The sequence below is a fragment of the Taudactylus pleione genome, unplaced genomic scaffold, assembly GCF_031769625.1.
Source record: "Taudactylus pleione unplaced genomic scaffold, aTauple2 ptg000845l, whole genome shotgun sequence".
NCBI lineage: Eukaryota > Metazoa > Chordata > Amphibia > Anura > Myobatrachidae > Taudactylus > Taudactylus pleione.
In genome coordinates this window covers 4,673,165-4,694,393 of record NW_028285247.1, presented here as the reverse complement: position 1 = coordinate 4,694,393, position 21,229 = coordinate 4,673,165, and the positions used below count along the sequence as shown (strand labels likewise).

Sequence of the window (21,229 nt, the reverse complement as noted above, 5' to 3'; positions counted from 1 at the left end):
TGACTTACTGTTGTGTTCTCAGCAGAGATTGCACTGCTATTTTGTACAATGACACGGTTGTCTTTCTTCATTTTATTCGTTTTTTTTCTGTTAAACACTATAACTTCTGTATCTCGGAGTACAACTCATGGTTATGGTAACTCCACTTTGGGTATCTTAAAAGCAGATGTGCCCCCTAAAAGCCCTTTTTATTATAATCTTCTATCTTTTTTTACTCTTTTAAAGGGACAGTTACACGGTAATACAGTAAAATAAATTGTAATTACAAATCATGTAAGTGTGCCGTACATGTGGGCATGTTTTTCACCTTCCAGAGGTATGCACAATAAATAAGGGATATGTTAATCCAGTGAAGAACATTAAACTTCAAAAAAGGGCTTAATAACTGATTTGGTCTCAGCACTTTAATGGTGGGTACACACTACACGATATGCTCCCTGAGCGATATCGTGTAGTGTTGTCCCTGGCAGGCTGTGCTCAATGTCGTTCATGACATTGAGCACAGCCGCTGAACGATATCATTAACGATATCGTTCAGCGCCGGGCTCTCTCCCCCATTCCCTGACATGCAGCAACTTGACGAGATCATCAGCTTGGCCTGCATGTCAGCCCGATGAACGATTATGACGAACGACCCGCGGGAACGCGCGTCGTCATCGTTCATCTTTTTCGGGTTAAAAATGGACGATAAAGTGGACGACTGAACGATAACGATATCGTTATCATTCAGTCGTCCACTTTATCGCCCAGTGTGTACGCACCATAACAGCTAAAAAAAAGATGTGTAAGGTAACTTGCACTTGGTTGAATCTCCCTCTAAGGGGTATTCAATTCCCAACATCATCATGATGTCGTTCCGGATTGGCACATTGCGTCCTGCTGGCATCACAAAATGTTTCCTAAAATTTGTGATGTCGGGACTACTGTAAATGTCCTTATGTGCGCAGCTGTGGCCCATCACATTGAATTGAATTCCACCCTAAGGGGTATATTTACTAAAGTGAGAGTTTTTAGAAGTGTAGATGTTGCCCATAGCAACCAATAAGATTCTACTTAACATTTATCTAGCACCTTCTAGAAGATAATAGCTAGAATCTGGTTGCTATGGGCAACATCTCCACTTCTAAAAATCTGCACTTCAGTAAATATCCCCCTAAAACGCTAGTGAAACTGTGCCCCTAGTGGCTGAATGGTGAAAATGGTGGATTACTTGCTTTACATATACCCCTTTTATACCAAAATCCCGGGTCCAACCCTGGAATTTGAACACTGGTCAATCCCGGGTTGAACTCTACTTCAGACCCCGTTTACACTGCAACTCGACCCGGGTTTGCCCCGTTTACACTGAACCCGGGTAATCCCTGCTTTTCCCTATAGATGTCATTAAAAATGGTCTTTTTTAAGGGTTTACAAAGATGAGGTCACAAAAGGCAACAAAAGAGAGGAGTGGGGACTGCTTACAGCATTGCAGCAATGATGGCAGACGGAGCACATGTGGGTATTCCCGATTTCGTCACTGTTTTCACTGTGGTGCAGGCTGCAGTTCTGACTATGGCAGGCTGTGTATCAGCCTGCGTTTTGTGGCAGTTGGTCAGGCTGTGGTGCAGGAGATAAGGCAGGCAAGTGATGGCTGCGTGTGCGTCTCTCTGCAGGGCACTGACTAATTACATCATCTGCCAGCGCCCCAGAAGCTCCAATCCACAAATAGCGGAATGTAGCTGGGTCAAATAATCTGGGTAGCACCCGTTCACGCTTCCGCATGGCCTGGGAACAACCCGTTTTCAACCCTGCTCTCAACCAGAGTAAGATTGCCGGGTAAATCGTCCCGGGTTATTTTTCTGGGAGCCGTTCACACAGAGCCTCGACCCGGCAATAACCCGGGTTATTCGGTTGGTGTAAAAGGGTTCTAAGCAATACACACTGCAAACCAGTTACTGTTTACAGAGTGCAGTTGTTCAATTCATGAAAAGGTCAACGAATCTGATTACAGTTGTTGCAGCACTTTTTTCCTTTGTACCAGATAACACAAATATTCCAGTAGTGTAATCCTTTAAAAACAAAATTGGCAATGCCAGAGTTCCCCTACCAACCTACTAAAACAACACCTTTAATAAAGAACCTCCACTCATTAATTCATGGCACAAAGGGTAGTTGCCTTTTAATTTTTAAAATTGTCCCTACATGTAACACTACCTTCTTTCAGATACTGGGGTCAATGTAATAGGCTGTGGCTTGGAGACATCGGCGAGATTGCCCAATGTTTTAGAGTAGCAGTCTTTTTAATAGGCAAAACCAGGTTGATTTTGCCTACTAAAGGACAGCTACTTTAAAACATTGGGCAGTCTTGCATGGGACTCGCCGATGTCTCAAAGCCGCAGCCTATTAAGTTTACCGAACTGTAATTTTAACTGTTAGCTGTGCAGTGGTTTTTCTTGTTTATCCAGTATAGCACTGTAAATTGTGTTAGCAATGCAAACTTTCCAAAATACTTTACTGCCATATACGGGAGTGGTTAGGTGACTATGACATGCGTCGCTATTTGTTTGCTGAGAAGAGTAATTCTGGATTTATGGGACAGACATTCAGATAGAAAATTAATGTCCAAAGCTCCATATTTATTCACTTAGGTATTGGAACCACAATACTGAAAACCCAGATCTAAATAGGACACTGTTGCTGAGCAACCACTATAGGACCATTGTGTTAAGATTGTCCAGCTCCTTTCTTTGTTATTTATAAGGTGAGTTTTTATATTCTGCCTTACACCCACACAACTGTACAACAGTATACACTATGACCTGGTTCTCTTTTCATTTTATAACTACGTTGAGAGGACGTTATAGTATTTATACACACCAACAATACTCCCCATCTATAAACCTACTGGGACTGAAGTTGAACAGTTCTAACGTCCCAGGCTGCATATCCCTGGTCTTCAAGAATTCCAGACACTTCTGGCACAAGTCATCCACAATACCAAAACAATAAACCACTGTGTTCAGTCACTGTTTGCCTTGTGTACTTTTCCTTACTGTTGCTGAACTCTGCGGTATTTGCAGATTTTGCTGTTTTGTTGAGTTTTACAGCAGATTTTCTTGGCCATTTGAAAAATGTAAAATAGGGGTTAGGCTGTAGCTTTTTATAATAGTTAAAAACATTAATGGAGGAAAGGTCTCATACAGATGTGTCCATATACATCTTACTTCGTGTGCTACAAGTTGCATTAAACAACACGTGAGCGCCATTTGACTAGGTAGCACAGAGCGTCTTTTTATACAACTTTTTACCTAAAACAAGGCGTTGAGTAGGACGCATAATGGGCTTATGTTGATTAAAATGATATGCGGCATGTCTATGTTGTGTGTGCAACTGCGGGTGTAATTGCATGTGAAATGCTACGTTAGTGTCAGCGGCTGTGACACTGTAATGTAGCATTTTGCATGCAGATACACAGAGAATATAGATATGCCGCATATCATTTTAATCATCAGAAGCTGCTTGTGCAACCTATCCATATCACTTTGCAAATAGGACGCATTTCAAAGTAAAATGGCTCACAAAAAGGCTTAAATTTGCTGGTCAATCTATGGCATTTAATTTGCATTGATCTATAAAGTTGCTGCCTGGTATTTGACTTTATATTTTGCCAGTGTTATCCTGTTCTTTTGCTTTATCACTTTCATTGGTTGAATTTTTTTGCATTCTTGTTTTTTCAGTTAATCGCACCAAAATGAAAGACTTCATTTGAAATACCTAGTGCTTTACCAGTTTCTTTGCTGAGATAGGCCTACTAAATAAGATAAACCAAATAGATATTCACATGGCTTTCATTGGGTGAATTATGTTTGTTGTTGTTGTGTCATATTATCTCAGTTTAGCTTATTTTGTCTCATTGTTGTTAAACAATATGTTACCAGGAAGGGAACCGTTTAAGTTTATATGATTACCTAAAGCAGTGTTCTCAAACTGTGCGCCGTGGCACCCTTGGGTGCCTCGGGACACTTGCAGAGGTGCCTCAGGTTGGTGGTCCAGCACCAAATCAAATTATTCAGTGTTCTCCCCAGGCTGTTTTCTGCGGGCGCATCGCCCGGCAGAAACAGCCTGCCGCCCAGCACTTTTCCCCATTGTCCCCCGCTGTGGAACGCTGGCCTCTGAAGTGACCGGAGGCTAAAGAAGCCTCCGATCGCCTCAGACGCCAGCGTTCCCAGTGATGCACTGCGCGGGTGACGTCACCTGCGACGTGAGGAGCCTGCCCAGCGCGCATGCTGGATCTAGTTAGATCCAGTCAGCGCGAGGCTGCGGGAGAGGCCAGCAAGTAAAGGTGAGGGCTGGGGCCAGGACCAGTCTGGGGGCACTATTTAAGTCTGGGGGCACTGCATAAGGGGCACTATTAAACCTGGGGGCACTGCATAAGGGATACTTTTTAAGCCTGGGGGCACTGCAGAAGGGGCCAGTCTGTGAGCACTATTTAAGCCTGGGGGCACTAAATAAGGGACCAGTCTGGGGGCACTACATAGGGGCACTACTTCAGCCAGAGGGCAATGCATAAGGGCAAAGTTAAACTACAGGGGGCAATGCATAAAGGGGAAAACTCCAGGGTGCACTGTATAATGGGCATTTTTGACTGAGCCAGTGGGGGAGCAGCCTGAGACCTGTCGGGCTGGATTGGTAAGGGCGATACCCCTTTTCCCGGTGCACGCATAATTGCGAAGGCCCCCACCCAGCTACTTTTGGGTGCCACCTGGCTGGAAATAAATTCTGGGGTGAACACTGTTATTTATGGTCAATGTAATGTAAATATGTGGACAAACAGAAGCACAAACCACCGCCACATAACTGAACCTAGGGATGACAGGTCAGCACAATTTACTTTACTTTACTACATTTCTGAATATCTCAATAACACATTTTTGGCTATGGAGTGCCATGAAAACAATGCTGATACTCTAGAGTGCTGTGGTTCAATAAAGTTTGGGAATCACTGACCTAAAGTTTAAACCCATTCTATGGGTTCAATCCTATTAAGTGCGAGTGGATCAGCACCTCGCACCCTTTGCGGCCCTATCCGAGCCCGAATTCGCTGAATTTTGCTCTAAGCCCTATGGGGCTGCAAGCAAAATTCAGCCAATCCAGGCTGCCGTAAAGTGCGGCCATTGCTGCGATGACTTGCACTGACGAGATCATCGCGGCTAATAGGATCGAGCCCTATGTATATGGTGTGGATTCACAGTGTTGGAGTTATGTACATTGTGATAGGATCACTGGTAAAGTGGTCTGTGGCAGGTACATTTGTCCCAGATTCCTGTCTTTTGTGTTTTAAACCCCCAGGAGAAAGTCTGCAGTGTAGCAGGCTTGAGTTTCGGTTTTTTGAAAAGCCGGTTTGGGACCTGGGGGTTGTGGGTGAGAGGAGAGGGAGGGCTCCACCCACGGCCACTCCAGGTTTTGGTTCTCGCAGCCTAGTAACAGGCTTGATTGGGTTCCCACCTGAGGGTGGCCAATATAAGCCTAGCGTGTTGAGGGCTGATTGTCTCACCTGGGAGAGCAGGCAGGGAGTTTGCTCAGAGACACTTGAAAAACCTATCTGTGAGTACTGTGCTGTGCTTTGTTGCTGGCGAGGGCATTAGGCCCTGCCAGGTTCTGGTAGTGAGGGAACTACCTGTGAAGTTAGTGCCCCGACAGGGCTAGGATTTATATTTGTTTTCTTTATATTTCTGTCATTGTACAATAAAGACTGGCGCCGACCAGCTTGTACTTGCATCCAGACGTGTGTGTGTGTGTGTGTGTGTGTGTAAGGAGTCCTCTACCCAGGAGAGGGACCCCCTAACCTAACTGTGTCACAATATATATAATATATTACACACACCCACACACACCATAATTTTGTGTTACCTCTGTGACATTATTTACACTGATCAGCCATGACCTTAAAACCACTGACAGGTGAAGTGAATAACATCCATTGCCTCATCACAGTGGCACCTGTCAAGGGGTGCGATATATTAGGCAGCAAGTGAATACTCAAACTGGGCATACACTGCCAGATAAAATGCCTGTCAGACCGACAGACATTTTATCTGGCAGCCGCAGATGTCCGCGGTATACACTGTGAGATTTCTCAGTGTGTTATCCCGACATCCGCGCTGCGTCCCCGTGGGAGGAGACATTTCCCTGTTCCTTCCATGGGAAGGAACACAGTAAATATCTGTCTGTCGGCCGCGGCTGGGCATACACTGCCTGGTATATAAATATCGCATTGGACGGGCATGCTGGACAATCCGGCATGCCCGCCTGAGCAATAGTTAGCCCTCGGTCACCCGCACACACATTACAATTATCAGGGCGATCCGCCGATATCGGCAGATCGCCCCGATAATTGTAGCGGATATGGCCAGCTTCAGTTCTTGAAGTTGGTGTGTTGGAAGCAGGATAAATTGGCAATTCATGATGGCTGGACAACTGGGTCAGAGCATCTCCAAAACGGTAGGTGGTGTGTTGCCGGTATGCAGTGGTTATTTCCCAAAGGTGGTCCAAGGAAAGGCAACCATTAAACTGTTAACGGGGTCATGGGCACCCAAGGCTCATTGATGCATGTGGTGAGAGTTACTGTGTCAAAAATTGCGAGAAAAAAAGTTACTGCTGGCTATGATGGAAAGGTGTCAGAACACACCGTGCATCACAGCTTGCTGTGTATGGGGTTGCGCTGAAAGTGCCTACAATGGGCATGTTAGTCAAACACAACACAAAAAATATATCCGCACAGGAACTCTTATCTCTCAGAATCCATTCCCCTAATCAATGTCAAATCTTATATTTAATATTACTGGGGAGGTGCACCAGAGAATAAATAAAATGTAGTATAAATCAAAAACAAAAAAAGTATTCTCACAATGGGCACACACAGATTATATATAATACTTTTTCTGTTTTTGATTTAATGGGCATGTTAGTGTCAGAACTGGACTATGGAGCAATGGAAGAAGTTATCCTGGTCTGATGAATCATACTTTCTTTTATTTCATGTGGTCGGCCAGGTGCACGCAGGGTGCATGTGCTGTTTTTACCTGGGAAGGAGATGGTATGAGGGTGCACTATGGGGCGAAAGAAAGTTGTCGGAGATGGTGTAATACTCTGGGCAATGTTCTGTTGGGAAACCTTGGGTCCTGGCATAGATGTTTCTTTGACACATACCACCTACCTATACATTCTCTTTTCTTTTTCATTTTTTTTTTTCTTTTTAGATATAACCAGCATATTTGACAAAAAAAAAAAATTGTTAGCATTGCAAGTAGTAATTTCACCATGTAGTAAATCACTATCCTGCATTTCCTTGGAAAGCTGAGAACTGGGAGTAATGCAGTTTCTGTGTATAGAATTTGAAGCTCCACCAGATCAAAAACTGTAAATTTTCTCACAGGTGACTAAACTAGTGCCTCTTTTATTCAACTTTTTTCCATATAATTATGTAGAAACTGCAGTTTCTGCATAATTTTATGAATTGTTTCTATGTATGTACTAATAGCACAATGCAGAAGAAATCACAGAAAGAGTGCTAATTAGTGCAGATTGCAGTCGCCATTATTGTCAATGTCTACGATGTAACCCCTATGTACCAAACTCCAAAAAGTCAAGCTTTTCAGAGTTCGGCCCTGTAAGTTTATTACACCATCTGAAGGTGGTGTAAATTACTTTAAGCCTATTGAGGCTTTACTCTGAGAAAAGAGATCTTCCAATCTCTCTCCCGCAGCCTCTGGCGGAAACTGACACTGTACGCATGCTTAGGTGTAGAAGTGGACTTGTTGCCCATAGCAACCAATCAGATTCTACTTTAACACTTATCTAGCAGCTTCCTAGAAGATAATAGCTAAAATCTGGTTACTATGGGCAACATCTCCACTTTTATAAACTCCACTTCAGTAAATATACCCCTTTTGTGAAAGACTTCAACAAATGCCTGGATATAACTCGCAGGGACAGCGGTTACTGCAACAGTTATCCCTGCAAATTTCCTTTAGTACATAGGGTTATTTTCATTAAAAATGAAAATATCTGCCATAATATGGATCTTTAATAATCGTGGCAGTCCGCGATTATTAGCGCATATGCCGGTAAATATGAGAATCTCTATAATACAATAGCAGGTTCATATTGACCCCACCATGCTATTTATTAGCAAACTGTGTGAGGAGCGTGTTTTTGTTCCTCCCTTTGAAGCTTTGCATTCTTCCTTTGGTCTTCATAGTAGTACTTTGTATTTCAGTAACAAAACGGTAATTAGTTGTCCTTTTTAATGTGTAAGATATCGGTAGAATGCAGTAGTAAAATACTTTAAATAGAGTAAGTTTAATCTTGCTTTTAGCTGTGTGTGATTGATATTTACATTGCGGGAGTGTACAGCATAATTCTGGCATAGGAATTGGGTTTTCCTATTATGTAAGCTTGGCTGCTCAGGGAGAAGTTCAGTCTGTCACTTGGTTATTCGCTCTATAGAGCTGTTCATATTGTGACCACCAATTGAGCACTGACAAAGGTGAGCTTGGGACATAATTAATCATGATTATATATTTATACAGCTAATAAACGTAATGATTTATCTGTGTTGAACACCAAACTAGGAGCTGCACTTTATTGAGTTTAATTACTTTGAGTGTTTGTTACTTTTCCCATATGCCAGTTCTATAATTACTGTACTGCTTGTGACCACAGATGTAAGTATGTGTGGGCTTGATTGCTTACTGGGAGGATTAAGGCAGTCTGTTGCCTAAAGCCGAAATCTACAGAATGTACAGTTTGCTATTGCTCTGATCCTTACTGTAGATGAAATAGCAGCAACTGAGTCCATAGATGCAATCTATGTCCACAGAGAATTCAATTTAAGGCCAGCTTTTATTTATTTGTGTTAAGCGCATTTTATTTTGGATATGTTAGGAAATGTTTTCAGAGAGACTAGTGCGTGTTTTGTAACATATGGTAATTTCCATGTCTGATCGGTGCACTCAAGAACTTACCCAGATAGTCAATGACACTGTTATTATGACATTTCCAACTCAGATGGGGATTACATTTTCTCTTTAGTAACCCTGAAGGGGCTGCGGGTGGTTATCTGTGCCCAAGAAAGTTGAATGCTTGGTTTCATATCTAGTAAAGAGGTTGTACACCTTAGGACAACTACTTATCAGGGCCGTAACTAGGGTGGTGCGGCAAGTGCGCCCGCACAGAGCGCACATGCCCTGCTGGTGGAATCGGTCACCTCCACCCACGATCACCCCCCTCTCATCTGCTGCGGCTGCAATGTGCAATAGTAGTGGTGTGCCCGGCTCCTTCTCTGCTGGGCGCACCTCTACTAATACACATGACAGCGGGCAGCGCTGCAGCTGCCAGCTCTGTGTGGTCCGGCCCCTCCCCGCCTGTTGTAGTGTTCGACTGTATCTGTAATGCAGCGTAGGAAGGAAGGTGGGAGCTGGCAATGACTCGCACCATGCACACCGACCAACAACCAGCAGCAGGCTTCCTCCTCCTCCTCCAAAGAGTCCTGGTCAGGGCGGATTAGGCCGCTGGGACAGTTCCCGCTGTGCTGGTTCTTTTGGTGGCCAGCCCTTTCTTTAGTGACTCACCCTTCCCCGGACATTAGCTCCCCGTCCTGCTGCTGTGATTGGAGATTAGCTCTGGTCAGGCAGCGCAGCTGTATAGCATTCTGCGCAGAAGCGAAGTCAGGTAAGAAAAAAAAAAAAAAAAGAAGACAGATGGGGGAGCTGCTGTGCATGCCCAGCAATAGCAGCTCCTCCCATAAGCCTTTGCGGATCTCGGGTCCTTCAGTGAACGGCCTCCAGCCCCTCCGCAGCCCGCCTCCAGCTTCCTGAACAGACGTCACCCCACACTAGGGATGGACATCGGAAGCCCACCATCATATGATGGCAGTGCTTCCACCATTGAAACTTTCGATGCAATGGTAACTAACCATCGCATCAAAAACATTAAATGGTAAAAACTATTTCATATGGATAGTAAAGGGGCGGGGTTAGGGGAGGGGCTCGGACATGAAGCTACAAAAAAAAACAGCGCAGGCAGAGCTGACTGAGGACTAGGAGGAGAATGAGAGACACACTGTCACTGCCACGCTGCTGCTGCTGTGGGCACTTTAAGCAACAAGAAAGTGAAGTGTAAAAACGTACAAAATATACTTCTAACACAATGGGTGGAATTCAATTGATTTCGCGGCCCGCATCTCCCGTCTAAAGTGACAGGAGATCGCAGGCCGCTATTCAATTATGCCAGAATTTCATGCTGATCGCGCTCATAGAGGTCAGGTTTAGCCGCGTAAAGCAGCTAAACCCGTCCAAAGTGCTGGGCGCGATCGCGAAAAGTGATGTTTGGGCGCCCAAACATGTCACTTTTCTCACATTTCAGCTCTCATCCCCCAGGGGCTGCGAGCTGAAATGTAGCGCTTGGCAGCTGATCGCGCCCGACAGGAGCAAGAATAGAATAGCTCCGTCGGGCGCGATAGGGGCTGGAGAGAATTGAATTCCACCCAAAGAAAACTAACCTATTACAGCACCAGCAGAGAAATCACTTCCGATCTCTGCTGGTGTAATGTTATCTGTCACTCTGTGTGTCTGTGAATGACAGCTGCTGTAGGGCCAGGGCTGCACACTGATTGGCTCTCTGAGACAGTGAGAGCCAATCAGAGCTAGCAGAGAGGGGAGGGTGGGGGGGGGGGGAAAGGACTGAGGGCCAGGTCTGAGGCAGTGAGAGACAGCCTCCAACGATCCCAGCAGCATGAGCCAGAAAGGTTTTACAGCGGCAGAGACACCGCACACAGCAGCCATGGGAGGCATAGAATGGAATGCTGCCATCGAATGGTAAAACACTAACATCGGAAGAAAAACATAGATTGTCGGCAAACATCTGGAGAAAGGACCGATGGATGGTCCAAAACTCTGGTCAATGTTCTGCTGGGAAACCTTGCCTTCCCATACACACTTGCCGATGGACATATATGTCTCCAGACATACTGTTCATTGACTGTGCAGCACAGCCAATGCGATATGTCTGTGAACGATGTTGTTCAGACATATCGTCTGTACAGACTGGCCGACGGGGGCACAATATATTGGCCGATCAGTTGATTCGCTAATATATCGGCCAGTGTGTACCCAGCATAAGGCTGGGTACACACTAAACAGATATATCTGCAGATGATGGTTGTGCATACACACTAAACAACCATCATCTCTGTTCAGTGTGTAGGAAGGGACTGGTCCGTCCCCCTCCCTGCAGCTGTCGCTGCATGTGTACACTCTTGCCGATGGACAGATATGTCTGCAGATCTATCTGTCCATTGGTTGTGCAGCATATCGCGGGTACACATTGGCAGACGGGCAGCAGGTATATTGGCTGATTAATTGGCCAATATATCTGTGTGCACCCAGCTGTATTCAGAGCAGGAAGTAAATACAAGTTGCCGCTTTTTATCGCGCAACAACTTACACTTTTTCATAGATCTCCGTGTGTGTGTGTGTGTGTGTGTGTGTGTTTTTTAAGTTTTAAACATAGACTTGTGACTTTGACTATTGGTGGGGCCAGGTCAGGAGGTGTGTAGACGTAACCAATGTACAGTAATGGCGTTTTATGTGTGTGTTCATGCAAATTGTGGTCAAAATGGCTGCTGAAAATACACCATTGTGTCTGGCAGTGGACTGGGAGAGAAGTCATGACGTGGAATAATGTGTAGGGGCGGGGGGCGCTTTGTACTGTGTGGCATAATGTGTAAGGGGGGGGCTTTGTACTGTGTGCACGGGGCATTACTACTTTGTGGCGTAATGTGTAAGGGGCACCACTACAGTTTAGCGTATCGTGTATAAGGGATACTAATACAATACACTGTTCTCCCCAGAATTTTTTTTCCAGCCGGGTGGCATTCAAAAGTAGCCGGGTGGGGGCCTTCGCAATTATGCCGCACCGGGAAAAGGGGTATCTCCCTTACCAATCCAGCCCGACAGGTCTCTGGCTGCTCCCCCACTGGCTCTCAGTCAAAAGTGCCCATTATACAGTGCCCCCTGTAGTTTTCCTCTTTATGCATTGCCCCCTGTAGTTTAACTTTGCCCTTATGCATTGCCCCTTGGCTCAAGTAGTGCCCCCAGACTGGTCCCTTATGTAGTGCCCCCAGGTTTAATAGTGTCCCTTATGCAGTGCCCCCAGGCTGGCCCCTTATGCAGTGCCCCCAGGTTTAATAGTGTCCCTTATGCAGTGCCCCCAGGCTGGCCCCTTATGCAGTGCCCCCAGGTTTAATAGTGTCCCTTATGCAGTGCCCCCAGGCTGGCCCCTTATGCAGTGCCCCCAGGCTGGCCCCTTATGCAGTGCCCCCAGGTTTAATAGTGTCCCTTATGCAGTGCCCACAGGCTGGCCCCTTATGCAGTGCCCCCAGGTTTAATAGTGTCCCTTATGCAGTGCCCCCAGGCTGGCCCCTTATGCAGTGCCCCCAGGTTTAATAGTATCCCTTATGCAGTGCCCCCAGGCTGGCCCCTTATGCAGTGCCCCCAGGTTTAATAGTGTCCCTTATGCAGTGCCCCCAGGCTGGCCCCTTATGCAGTGCCCCCAGGTTTAATAGTGTCCCTTATGCAGTGCCCACAGTCTGGTCCCTTATGCAGTGCCCCCAAACTTCAATACTGCCCCCAGACTGGTCCTGGCCCCAGCCCAGCACTTACCTTTACTTGCTTCCCGCTGCCTCGCGCTGTCTGGATCTAACTAGATCCAGCAGGCGCGCGGGGCAGGCTCCTCATGTCGCAGGTGACGTCACCCGCGCAGTGTATCACTGGGAACGCTGGCGTCTGAGGCGATCGGAGGCTTCTTTAGCCTCCGGTCACTTCAGAGGCCAGCGTTCCACAGCGGGGGACAATGGGGAAAAGTGCTGGGCGGCAGGCTGTTTCTGTCGGGCGATGCGCCCGCAGAAAACAGCCTGGGGAGAACACTGCAGTATGTAGTGTTATGTGAATAAGTGACACCGCTTGTGGCGTAATGTGACTATAGTGTGGCCATGCCCTATCCATGAGACCACGCCCCCTTTTTTGGGGCCTGAGGCATATACTGTTCCTGACTACAATTTGGGGGGGGGGGGGGGGGGGCGGCACCAGAGCGCTTTCAGACGCAGGGCACCAAAATGTCTGGTTATGGCTCTGCTACTTATATTTAGGTCACTTATTTTCATTTCTTTTTTTTTTTTTTTTTTCTTTGTTTAATATAGTTGATCACAGAATACTATAATAATAAACTGGGTGTGATACACTCGTGCAGTTTAAATTATGGAATTGCTGTACTATTTTTTTTTTTTTTACTTGGTCTGAATGATTTGGCTAAAAGGTCATTTTCATGTTTCAATGTCTTGTTGACTGAGCAGTGTGCTGTTTAGGAGCGTTTCCTCCTCCCCCTCAAGTAATGTGCTGTTTGGGAGCGTGACTTTTTACACCTTGGTAAAACCATGCTGCACTGCAGGAGGGGAAAATATAGAATATGCAGAGACACTTAGATTTTGAGAGGGGTGTTTCCAAACTAAATTGCAGTGTAAAAATAAAGCTGGGCAACATGTAAAAGCAGCCTTTATTTAACCTGCATGCAAGGACAATGTAATGTACTTGCACCCCTTGCATTGCAACATGGTTTGTTCCAGGTGCAAAGTTACTTGCTCTTTTCCTTTGTTCCACCTCAGAATCGTCCCCATTGTGCATTAATAAAACATGGTAGTTCTGGTTACCAAGAAAGCCATCAATAATACATAGAATGTATAAAGATACCTGCATATCATTGCTTGACGTTTAAACCGATGCAAACTTATGTAAAGCCACTGTATACATTATTTAATCCCTGAATTACGGTGTCTGGTTGACAATCAGAATATCTACAGGTTTTTAATGTCAACAGTCAGAATGCCGACATGGTAATTGAGTCGACAATTAATATGTAAACATTTAGGTCGACATGATTAAAATGTTGACGCATTTAACATGTCAATATAGTTTTTTGTCGATTTTTAGGGTTAAGCTGGCCACACACTAGACCAACTTGCATCCAATCATCCAACTAGTTGATTGGTTGGAATGAAAATCTGGTAAGGGATGAAAGCAAATGACAATCAGCAGTTTGCTCCCAAACGCCAGAAATTAAACTAAAAACTGTTGTATGAAGAAATTGTTTTGATCAAACATTTAACAAACTTGTCTGAACGACCATTTTCATCTGTTCTCTGGCATTTAGGAGCAAATTGCTGATCATCAGTTACACCCATATGTTACCAGATTTTCATTCCAACCTATCAACTAGTTGGATGAAAGTTGGTCTAGTGTGTGGCCAGCTAACGGCTAACCTCAGCTGGAGAGTTGTATGTGCCAATGACATTATTAAAGTGCCATGTCTTTCCTTTCTCCCCCTGATAGTAATAACTAGTGGGGGCTTTTTAAGCGTGGTTTGTACTTGCCAACAGTGCTGAGAAAGGGTGGCACTCATTTCTGAGCATGTTTGGAGTACAGCCCTTTATATGGCTGGTTTGGAATGGTTTATCAGACTATTATTATTCTTATTAGCAAGACATCAATGTTTGTTTTATAGAAATCCCCAACATAAAAACAAGACAGATGTTCACAGACTCCGTATGTATAATAATCAGCTGTGACTGGAAATGAATAGTATTATACATATCCTTCATTTGAAAGTGTTTCAATACAATATAAATTTGCCATGGTTTTTAAAAACGTATTTATATGCTTTTTGATGTCCTTCTTTTTTTTTTTTTTTTTTTAATTTGCGTCTTTTTGCGTTTTTAAATAAATTATGTGAGTTATTGTAACTTTGAACCCATACATTTAGCGTTGCAGCTGAATATTATCTTTACATACATACATCCAAATTGACAGAACCTGTGAACAGCACTCTCATGTTTTTATTTTTGTTTGTTAAATAGAGGTCAAGCGATTACCTCCATTGACAGCAGCAGCAGCTCACACTTTGGTACCTGCGTCAGCTTCTTGTTCTCTAAGCTTTTTTTTTTTTTTTAATTGGGCTTTAAAATGTAACCTTCTGTCTTTTATATACAGATCTCCTGAGTTGAATAATGTAACTATTCTCCCTTCCTCTTTAGGACGTGAAGCATAGTTCATAAGGTCCTCATCCAGGTGCATTTACCATGGGAGCTGCTGGAGAACGAAACGGACTGAACTGAGCCTCGCTCACCAGGACCTTTCCATACCGGGCGGTGTGAATTTACAGATGACACACACAGCCAGGTTGTGACTATCAAGATGCCGTCTGGTAACTCGCAAGCCCCAGAAGGCTCAAAAATCCTCCTATCTCCGGATAAGCTGAAGGGGAAAGGTCCATTTCATACTGGAATTCTGTTCCCTCATCGGGCGGAGAAGATTGTAATCACACGCAGTGATAGCGTACCAGATGAGAATGTATTGCAGATCACCATCACAGAGACAACGATTATCGAGTCTGATCGGGGTATTTGCAACTCTCGAGCACTCATCTACCTCTCTCTATGGTTTTTCTTCAGCTTCTGTACTCTTTTCCTAAATAAATATATCCTCACCTTACTGGAGGGGGAGCCAAGCATGTTGGGTATGTTTACCAGAGTTCTTTCTCTAAACCAAATTGTGCCTGTCTGTATATTTGTGAATTTTATTACATGTTGGTAGCCGCTGAATCACTTTAAGTAATATATATGTAAGCGAGGGGTTATTATATACAAGAAACAGCAAAAAGTATTCTCCCAGCACTCAGAAAGAAATCAGCAGTAAGATTTGAAAAACTACAAGGTGATAGATTGAGATCTCAGTTGCATATATTTGCAAAAATATGGCTAAGCCTCCAGGCCACGTCACGGCTTCTGATTACCGGAGGTCCCTAATACTTGGTCAAAGTCTGGGGTGCAGAACCCCCAAAAACCGGCGAAGGCCAGCAACCCCAGGGAAGCACACCAGTGTGTGCTAACACTAAAGTATTAGTTTTTGCTTTTTTCTTATTAACACTTACTATGTGTTAATAGGTGTTTTGTAAGCTGCTTTTCAAGTTCAGTTAACTTGAAATGGATATAAGTGGCCTAATTCAAAATGCTGAATTGTTGCATTTTTTAAATTCAATTTTCATTGCAGTTTGTGGGAAAACTTAAATGAATGAAAAAGCACCCAATTTCTGATTACAGATCAGTTCATTGTGTGCAGTATTGTTGTCCTTTTTACCACTGTACTTTCAGGTTTCTGTGTTGTTTCTAAGGTATGTTACTGAGTAGATGCCATACATAGGATACATAGGTGTTGTACTAAGGAATTAATCTTCAAAGTTGTCATTTTAAATGCTTACTGTTTTAGTTTACCATACTCGCTGTACAGTAATTTTGGCTACATGGCTTTTTTTGGTATCTTGTAGTTTTAATTGTTAATTAAACCTTTGTGCTGCCTTGTTAAATTGTTTACACAAATTGGTGTAAAGAAGTATAACCAGTCTGTTTTGTTCAGCCTACAATTGCGAATAATAATGGTGCTGGCATCAGTCATAGATGCCTGTTGTTGCTGATGCTGATTCGAACACATCAGAAAGAATGCTAAGAAGTAAGATTTCTAATGAGTTATGCTTAAACATATTACAACTTAAACCCTACCCATAAAATATATTTCCTGCACAACCACATTTCGTGGCAGTACAGCTAGATGGTGAGTAGAGAATTGAGATATAAGTAGTATATAAGTATCATTAATGGCAATCATTCAGGGCCGAATTAACAATGGGACGGGTGGAGCTGCAACTCCAGGGCCCCCATGAAAATAGGCCCACAGGAGACTGACAGTGTTGACAAGGAAAAAAATCTAATAATCTAATAAATCTGCTATAGCCCACAGCACTGTACTTGCAATAGGGATGGACATCAAATTTTGATGGTTTAACACCATTAATGTTTTTCTTGTGATGGTAGTATTTTTACCATTCGATGGCGGCTTTCCGATGGTAGCCGCCATCGCATGGGGTGAAAGTGTTGGTCACTTGATGTTAAAATACATCTGAATTCAGTTTTTTAACATCGAGAACGGCCACGGGTCGCTATTGCACATGTATATACTCTACCATCACAATGTTTTTCAATCTAATTCTTTAGATGTGATTTATTTTCGAGGCGGAAGCTCAGTCATTTTATAGCTGGTTTCCAATGTCTATCCTTACAGGATCCTCCTACAGGTGCTGTGACTCCGCTTACCATGTTGCATTGGCCTTGCTTACTACCATTGTGATTACAATAACAATTTGCTAACTCCTACTTTTGCGTTGGGCACCGCCTATAGTTGATTTATTCCAACCTACATAAGACCACTTTCATATTTTGCCAGGGCCACTTAAGTACCCAATCCTCCCCTGTCTCGCAAAGAAGAAGCTTGAATCATAAAGCAAAGTTATCTGAAACTAGAAACCCCTTTTTAAGCACCATGAGACCTATTGGAGAACAGATAATAAATATATAATTTTTTTTACATTATTTTATTCTGTGAATTTACTCTATTTACCAAGACAAAGAGAAAGATTTGGAGAGAGATACTATTTTGAGAGATAAAGCACCAACCAATCAGCTCCTAGCTGTCACTTTACAGGCTGTGTTTGAAAAATGACAGGGGCTCGTTGTTTGGTGCTTTATCTCTCACAATTTTATCTCCAAGCTTTATTAAATCTCCCCCAAAGTCATTGTTAATAATAATAATTGAACTTGCTATGTAAGTGAAAGGGGGACATAAAACTGTCATTTAGATGTATCAAGTCTTTAACTGTCATTTCAAATATTGTGCTATATAAATGACAGAAGCTGATTGGTTGATTTGGACAACTTCTCCACTTTATTTCTCTCCAAGGGGTTTATTTATGAATTATTGGGTTGTAAAACCCAACACTTTTGTTCCTGTTTATGTCTGATAATTATAACGGCAGTGCTTTTACTAGTTGTGTCCTGCTTGTAAAAACACTGATCTTATAAATATCAGGCATAAGCATGATCAGAAGTGTGGTTTTACAACTAGACACTTATTAAATAAACCCATACTTGCCGACTATCTGGCTGCTCCTTCCGGGAGGGAGCAGCCAGATCGGCAGAACAGGGGGCGTGGCCGGTCAGGCTGAAGACAGTTTGCGGGTGTGACGGGGCGGGGCCATGCGATCGCGTCATTTTGGCCCCGCCTCCGCTACACAATGCTGAAAAAACAGGCATTGTGAAGCAGGGGGCGGGGCCAAAATGATGCGAATCGTGTCAGCGGCCCTCCCTTTGCAGGGGTTTAACAGGTACTGGCGGGGGGGGGAGACGGGGGATCAGCGGGAGGCTTGCCTGCCTTTCCGGGCGGGCGGGAGCTGCACCCTTTTACCGGGAGGCTCCCGCCCGAATCGGGAGGGTAGGCAACCCTGAATAAATCACCAAAGCTGCTAAATATAAAATATAAATGTGTCTAGCTGTTATATAGCTGATCAGGAGCACCAGCAGCACAGTAGAGTATCAAATATATCAGTAATAATTTGTGGACTCTGTGAAAGTAGTGTTCAGTAAAGAATGGAAACTGTCAATGAATACATACATTTTTTTTTTTTATTATATGTTAAACTAATTTATTATACACAATGACACAGAAGTGTGAACTGGAGAGACGCAGGGGTGTTAGCTGGAGAGACATATGGGACTGAGCTGGAGAGACGCAGGGGTGTACACTGGAAAGACACAGGGTTCAAAGCTAGAGTGACGCACCTTGCCTGGAACGTGCCGTGTAGTGAGCTTAAGAGACGCAATGGTGTGCGTTGGAGAGACAGGTGAATGATGGGTGATCATAATGGAATAGCAGCCACATAGTTGGGCAACCTCTAGACTCACGAAGAGTCATCCTTCAGCACTCGGGAGAGGAAAAACCCCCTGTGGGGGAAAGCTCTGGGGAACCATGGCTTCAGGATCGCCCTTCCCTCTGGGTATTAAGAGATGCACTAATAGATAAAGGGAGAGGTTCAGTACTTTCCAATACTTACCAAAGATCAGAAGCTACTGTGTAGGGGAAAGAGAGGAGAAGACATTGTTAGTGTAAGAACAAGCAGAGTGACAAACTGTAAATATTGTTGTGGTTGTGAAGAGGAAAAATATCTATGTAAATACAGTAAGGTTAATCTGACTTTCAAACTATTGAGGAAATTGAAAATGCCTAAAATATGAACAATGGCCCAAAAGATCTATTGTATTCCCCCTAAATTGTGGATTATTTAAATAAGTTCTCTTATAGGGCTCTATTCATCATCACTTAATTTCTACAAAAGCAGGTGAAAATGAACATTTTCCCCTGCAATTGTAGAAATTTAAGTTTTTGGGCCATTCATCAAAAGGCTAAAGCCGGAGATATCACAGAAATCTCCTGCTTACCTGAATGGCCCGCTGTCCCCACACACTAGTATGGGGAAAGAATTAAAAATGCAATATTTTTGGAGCTTGATTGCGGGAGCATTCGCCATCTTCAGATGGCGAGTGCTCCCCCTACCCGCTCCTTCTCTATGGGGAGGAGTCCCGGGTCACGAAAAGGGATCCTTTAGGATCTCTCCGTTCCTGTCCGGCTCCTTCCACTGGATGTCAGGGCTCTTGTGTGCATGCGTGACCTGTAGGTCACATGTCTGCAGTGCCCCGGAGCTGCTCAGCAGTGCAGACACAGCAGAGAGGGATCTGAATATATCGCTCTGCTGTGGGTACCATGTAAATCCTCACAGGCTGCCGTGTAAACAGCAGCTTGTGAAGATTATCGGGGGCTGAACGCCATCTCAGAGTGACGTACAGTAACGCCAAGTTCCGAACAAAATGCTTTTTTGGAACTTGATGAATAACCCTGACACTTATGTTTTACAAAAGTATGTGAAAATATTCATTTTCACATGCTTTTGTGAAAATTAAGTGATGATGAATAGGCCCATTGGACAGTTCTCCTGTCTATTCCTCGTCCATGACCCAAGTCCCTGTTCTTCCAGCCACTTTGTGTGTTTATCATCTATACTGCCCTCTTGATTACTACATTATGAATTTTTGTTCCTAAATTTGTTATTCCTTCCTGTACTTCAACTCCTAATTATATATCCTTGTACATATATTCCCTCTTCTATATTGTCTCGTCTTTCACCCTAATATACTGCACTCTGCTTTCCTTACCCACCTCCATCACACCCTGCTATGTAGGACTTACCTTCCTGTAACTGTAAGTGCAGCAACTGTAGATATGTTACAGGATGAAGCACTGTGATGTCACAGGATAGGTGTATGATGTCATAGCAATGCTGCTGAGTTACAGCTATCATACATATACATTATAACTGGATTTACATGAACTTGCAATAAAAAAAGAGAATAATGTAGAAAAAAGAACTATAAAGGTGCCTACACACTGCTATTTTTTTTTTTATATACAATTCTGTCGATTTCGACACCTCGGATCGACAAATCGTGTAAAATATGTCCAAATCGGGGGTGTCCACTCACGATCACTGTTCCAATGTGCTGGTCATACATCGCATCTTCAGATCTTTCCTGCTGCAGGCAAGATTTGCAATCTTGGACACGATGTGATGCTGATTGTACTTGTGTTTGTACTCCCGATCTATTGCACGATCTATCGTCCATTCCGTCACTTGACTGACATACCCCTGTACACGCCCAGTCTCCATTTTGTGCAGCATCGTGACTTCAAGGAAGATGGACACGATTGATTCAGCACACTTGATCGCACAACCTGCTATTATTTGGTGAGTATTTGATACTAGTGCTGCTGAGCTGCAATGAATATGCAGACCCACTGTCCATCAATGTGACCCACCCACTGACCACATATGTGTATAATGCATCACCCACTGACCACCATGTGTATAATGCATCACCCACCCACTGACCACCTATGTGTATAATGCATCACATGTGTATAATGCATCACCCACCCACCCACTGACCACCTATGTGTATAATGCATCACCCACCCACTGACCACCTATGTGTATAATGCGTCACCCACCCACCGACTACCATGTGTATAATGCATCACCCACCCACCCACCCACTGACCACCTATGTGTATAATGCATCAACTGACCAGCAATGTGTAATGTGTCTATATATTATATATTTAAATCCTATTTGGAACAGAATAAAATAAATGACTGAATTTTTTACATTTATCAAATGCAATCTGGATTCAAATTAATT

At 43.8% G+C, this 21,229-nt stretch overlaps 1 protein-coding gene across 3 annotated transcripts in view; it reads left to right on the top strand.

The window, feature by feature from the left end:
* Positions 1 to 21,229, top strand: part of SLC35E2B (solute carrier family 35 member E2B) — a 102,709-nt gene that overhangs the window by 26,202 nt on the left and 55,278 nt on the right. The window contains exons 1-2 of one of the 3 annotated variants that reach the window (XM_088458694.1): positions 5,539 to 5,583; positions 15,125 to 15,606. In XM_088458694.1, coding sequence (XP_088314820.1) covers positions 15,285 to 15,606 — 322 coding nt within the window. In that variant the 5' untranslated portion in view covers positions 5,539 to 5,583; positions 15,125 to 15,284. Of the gene's footprint in view, positions 1 to 5,538; positions 5,584 to 15,124; positions 15,607 to 21,229 lie in introns of those variants that run through there. The other 2 variants (XM_088458695.1, XM_088458693.1) reach the window with 2 other exon arrangements.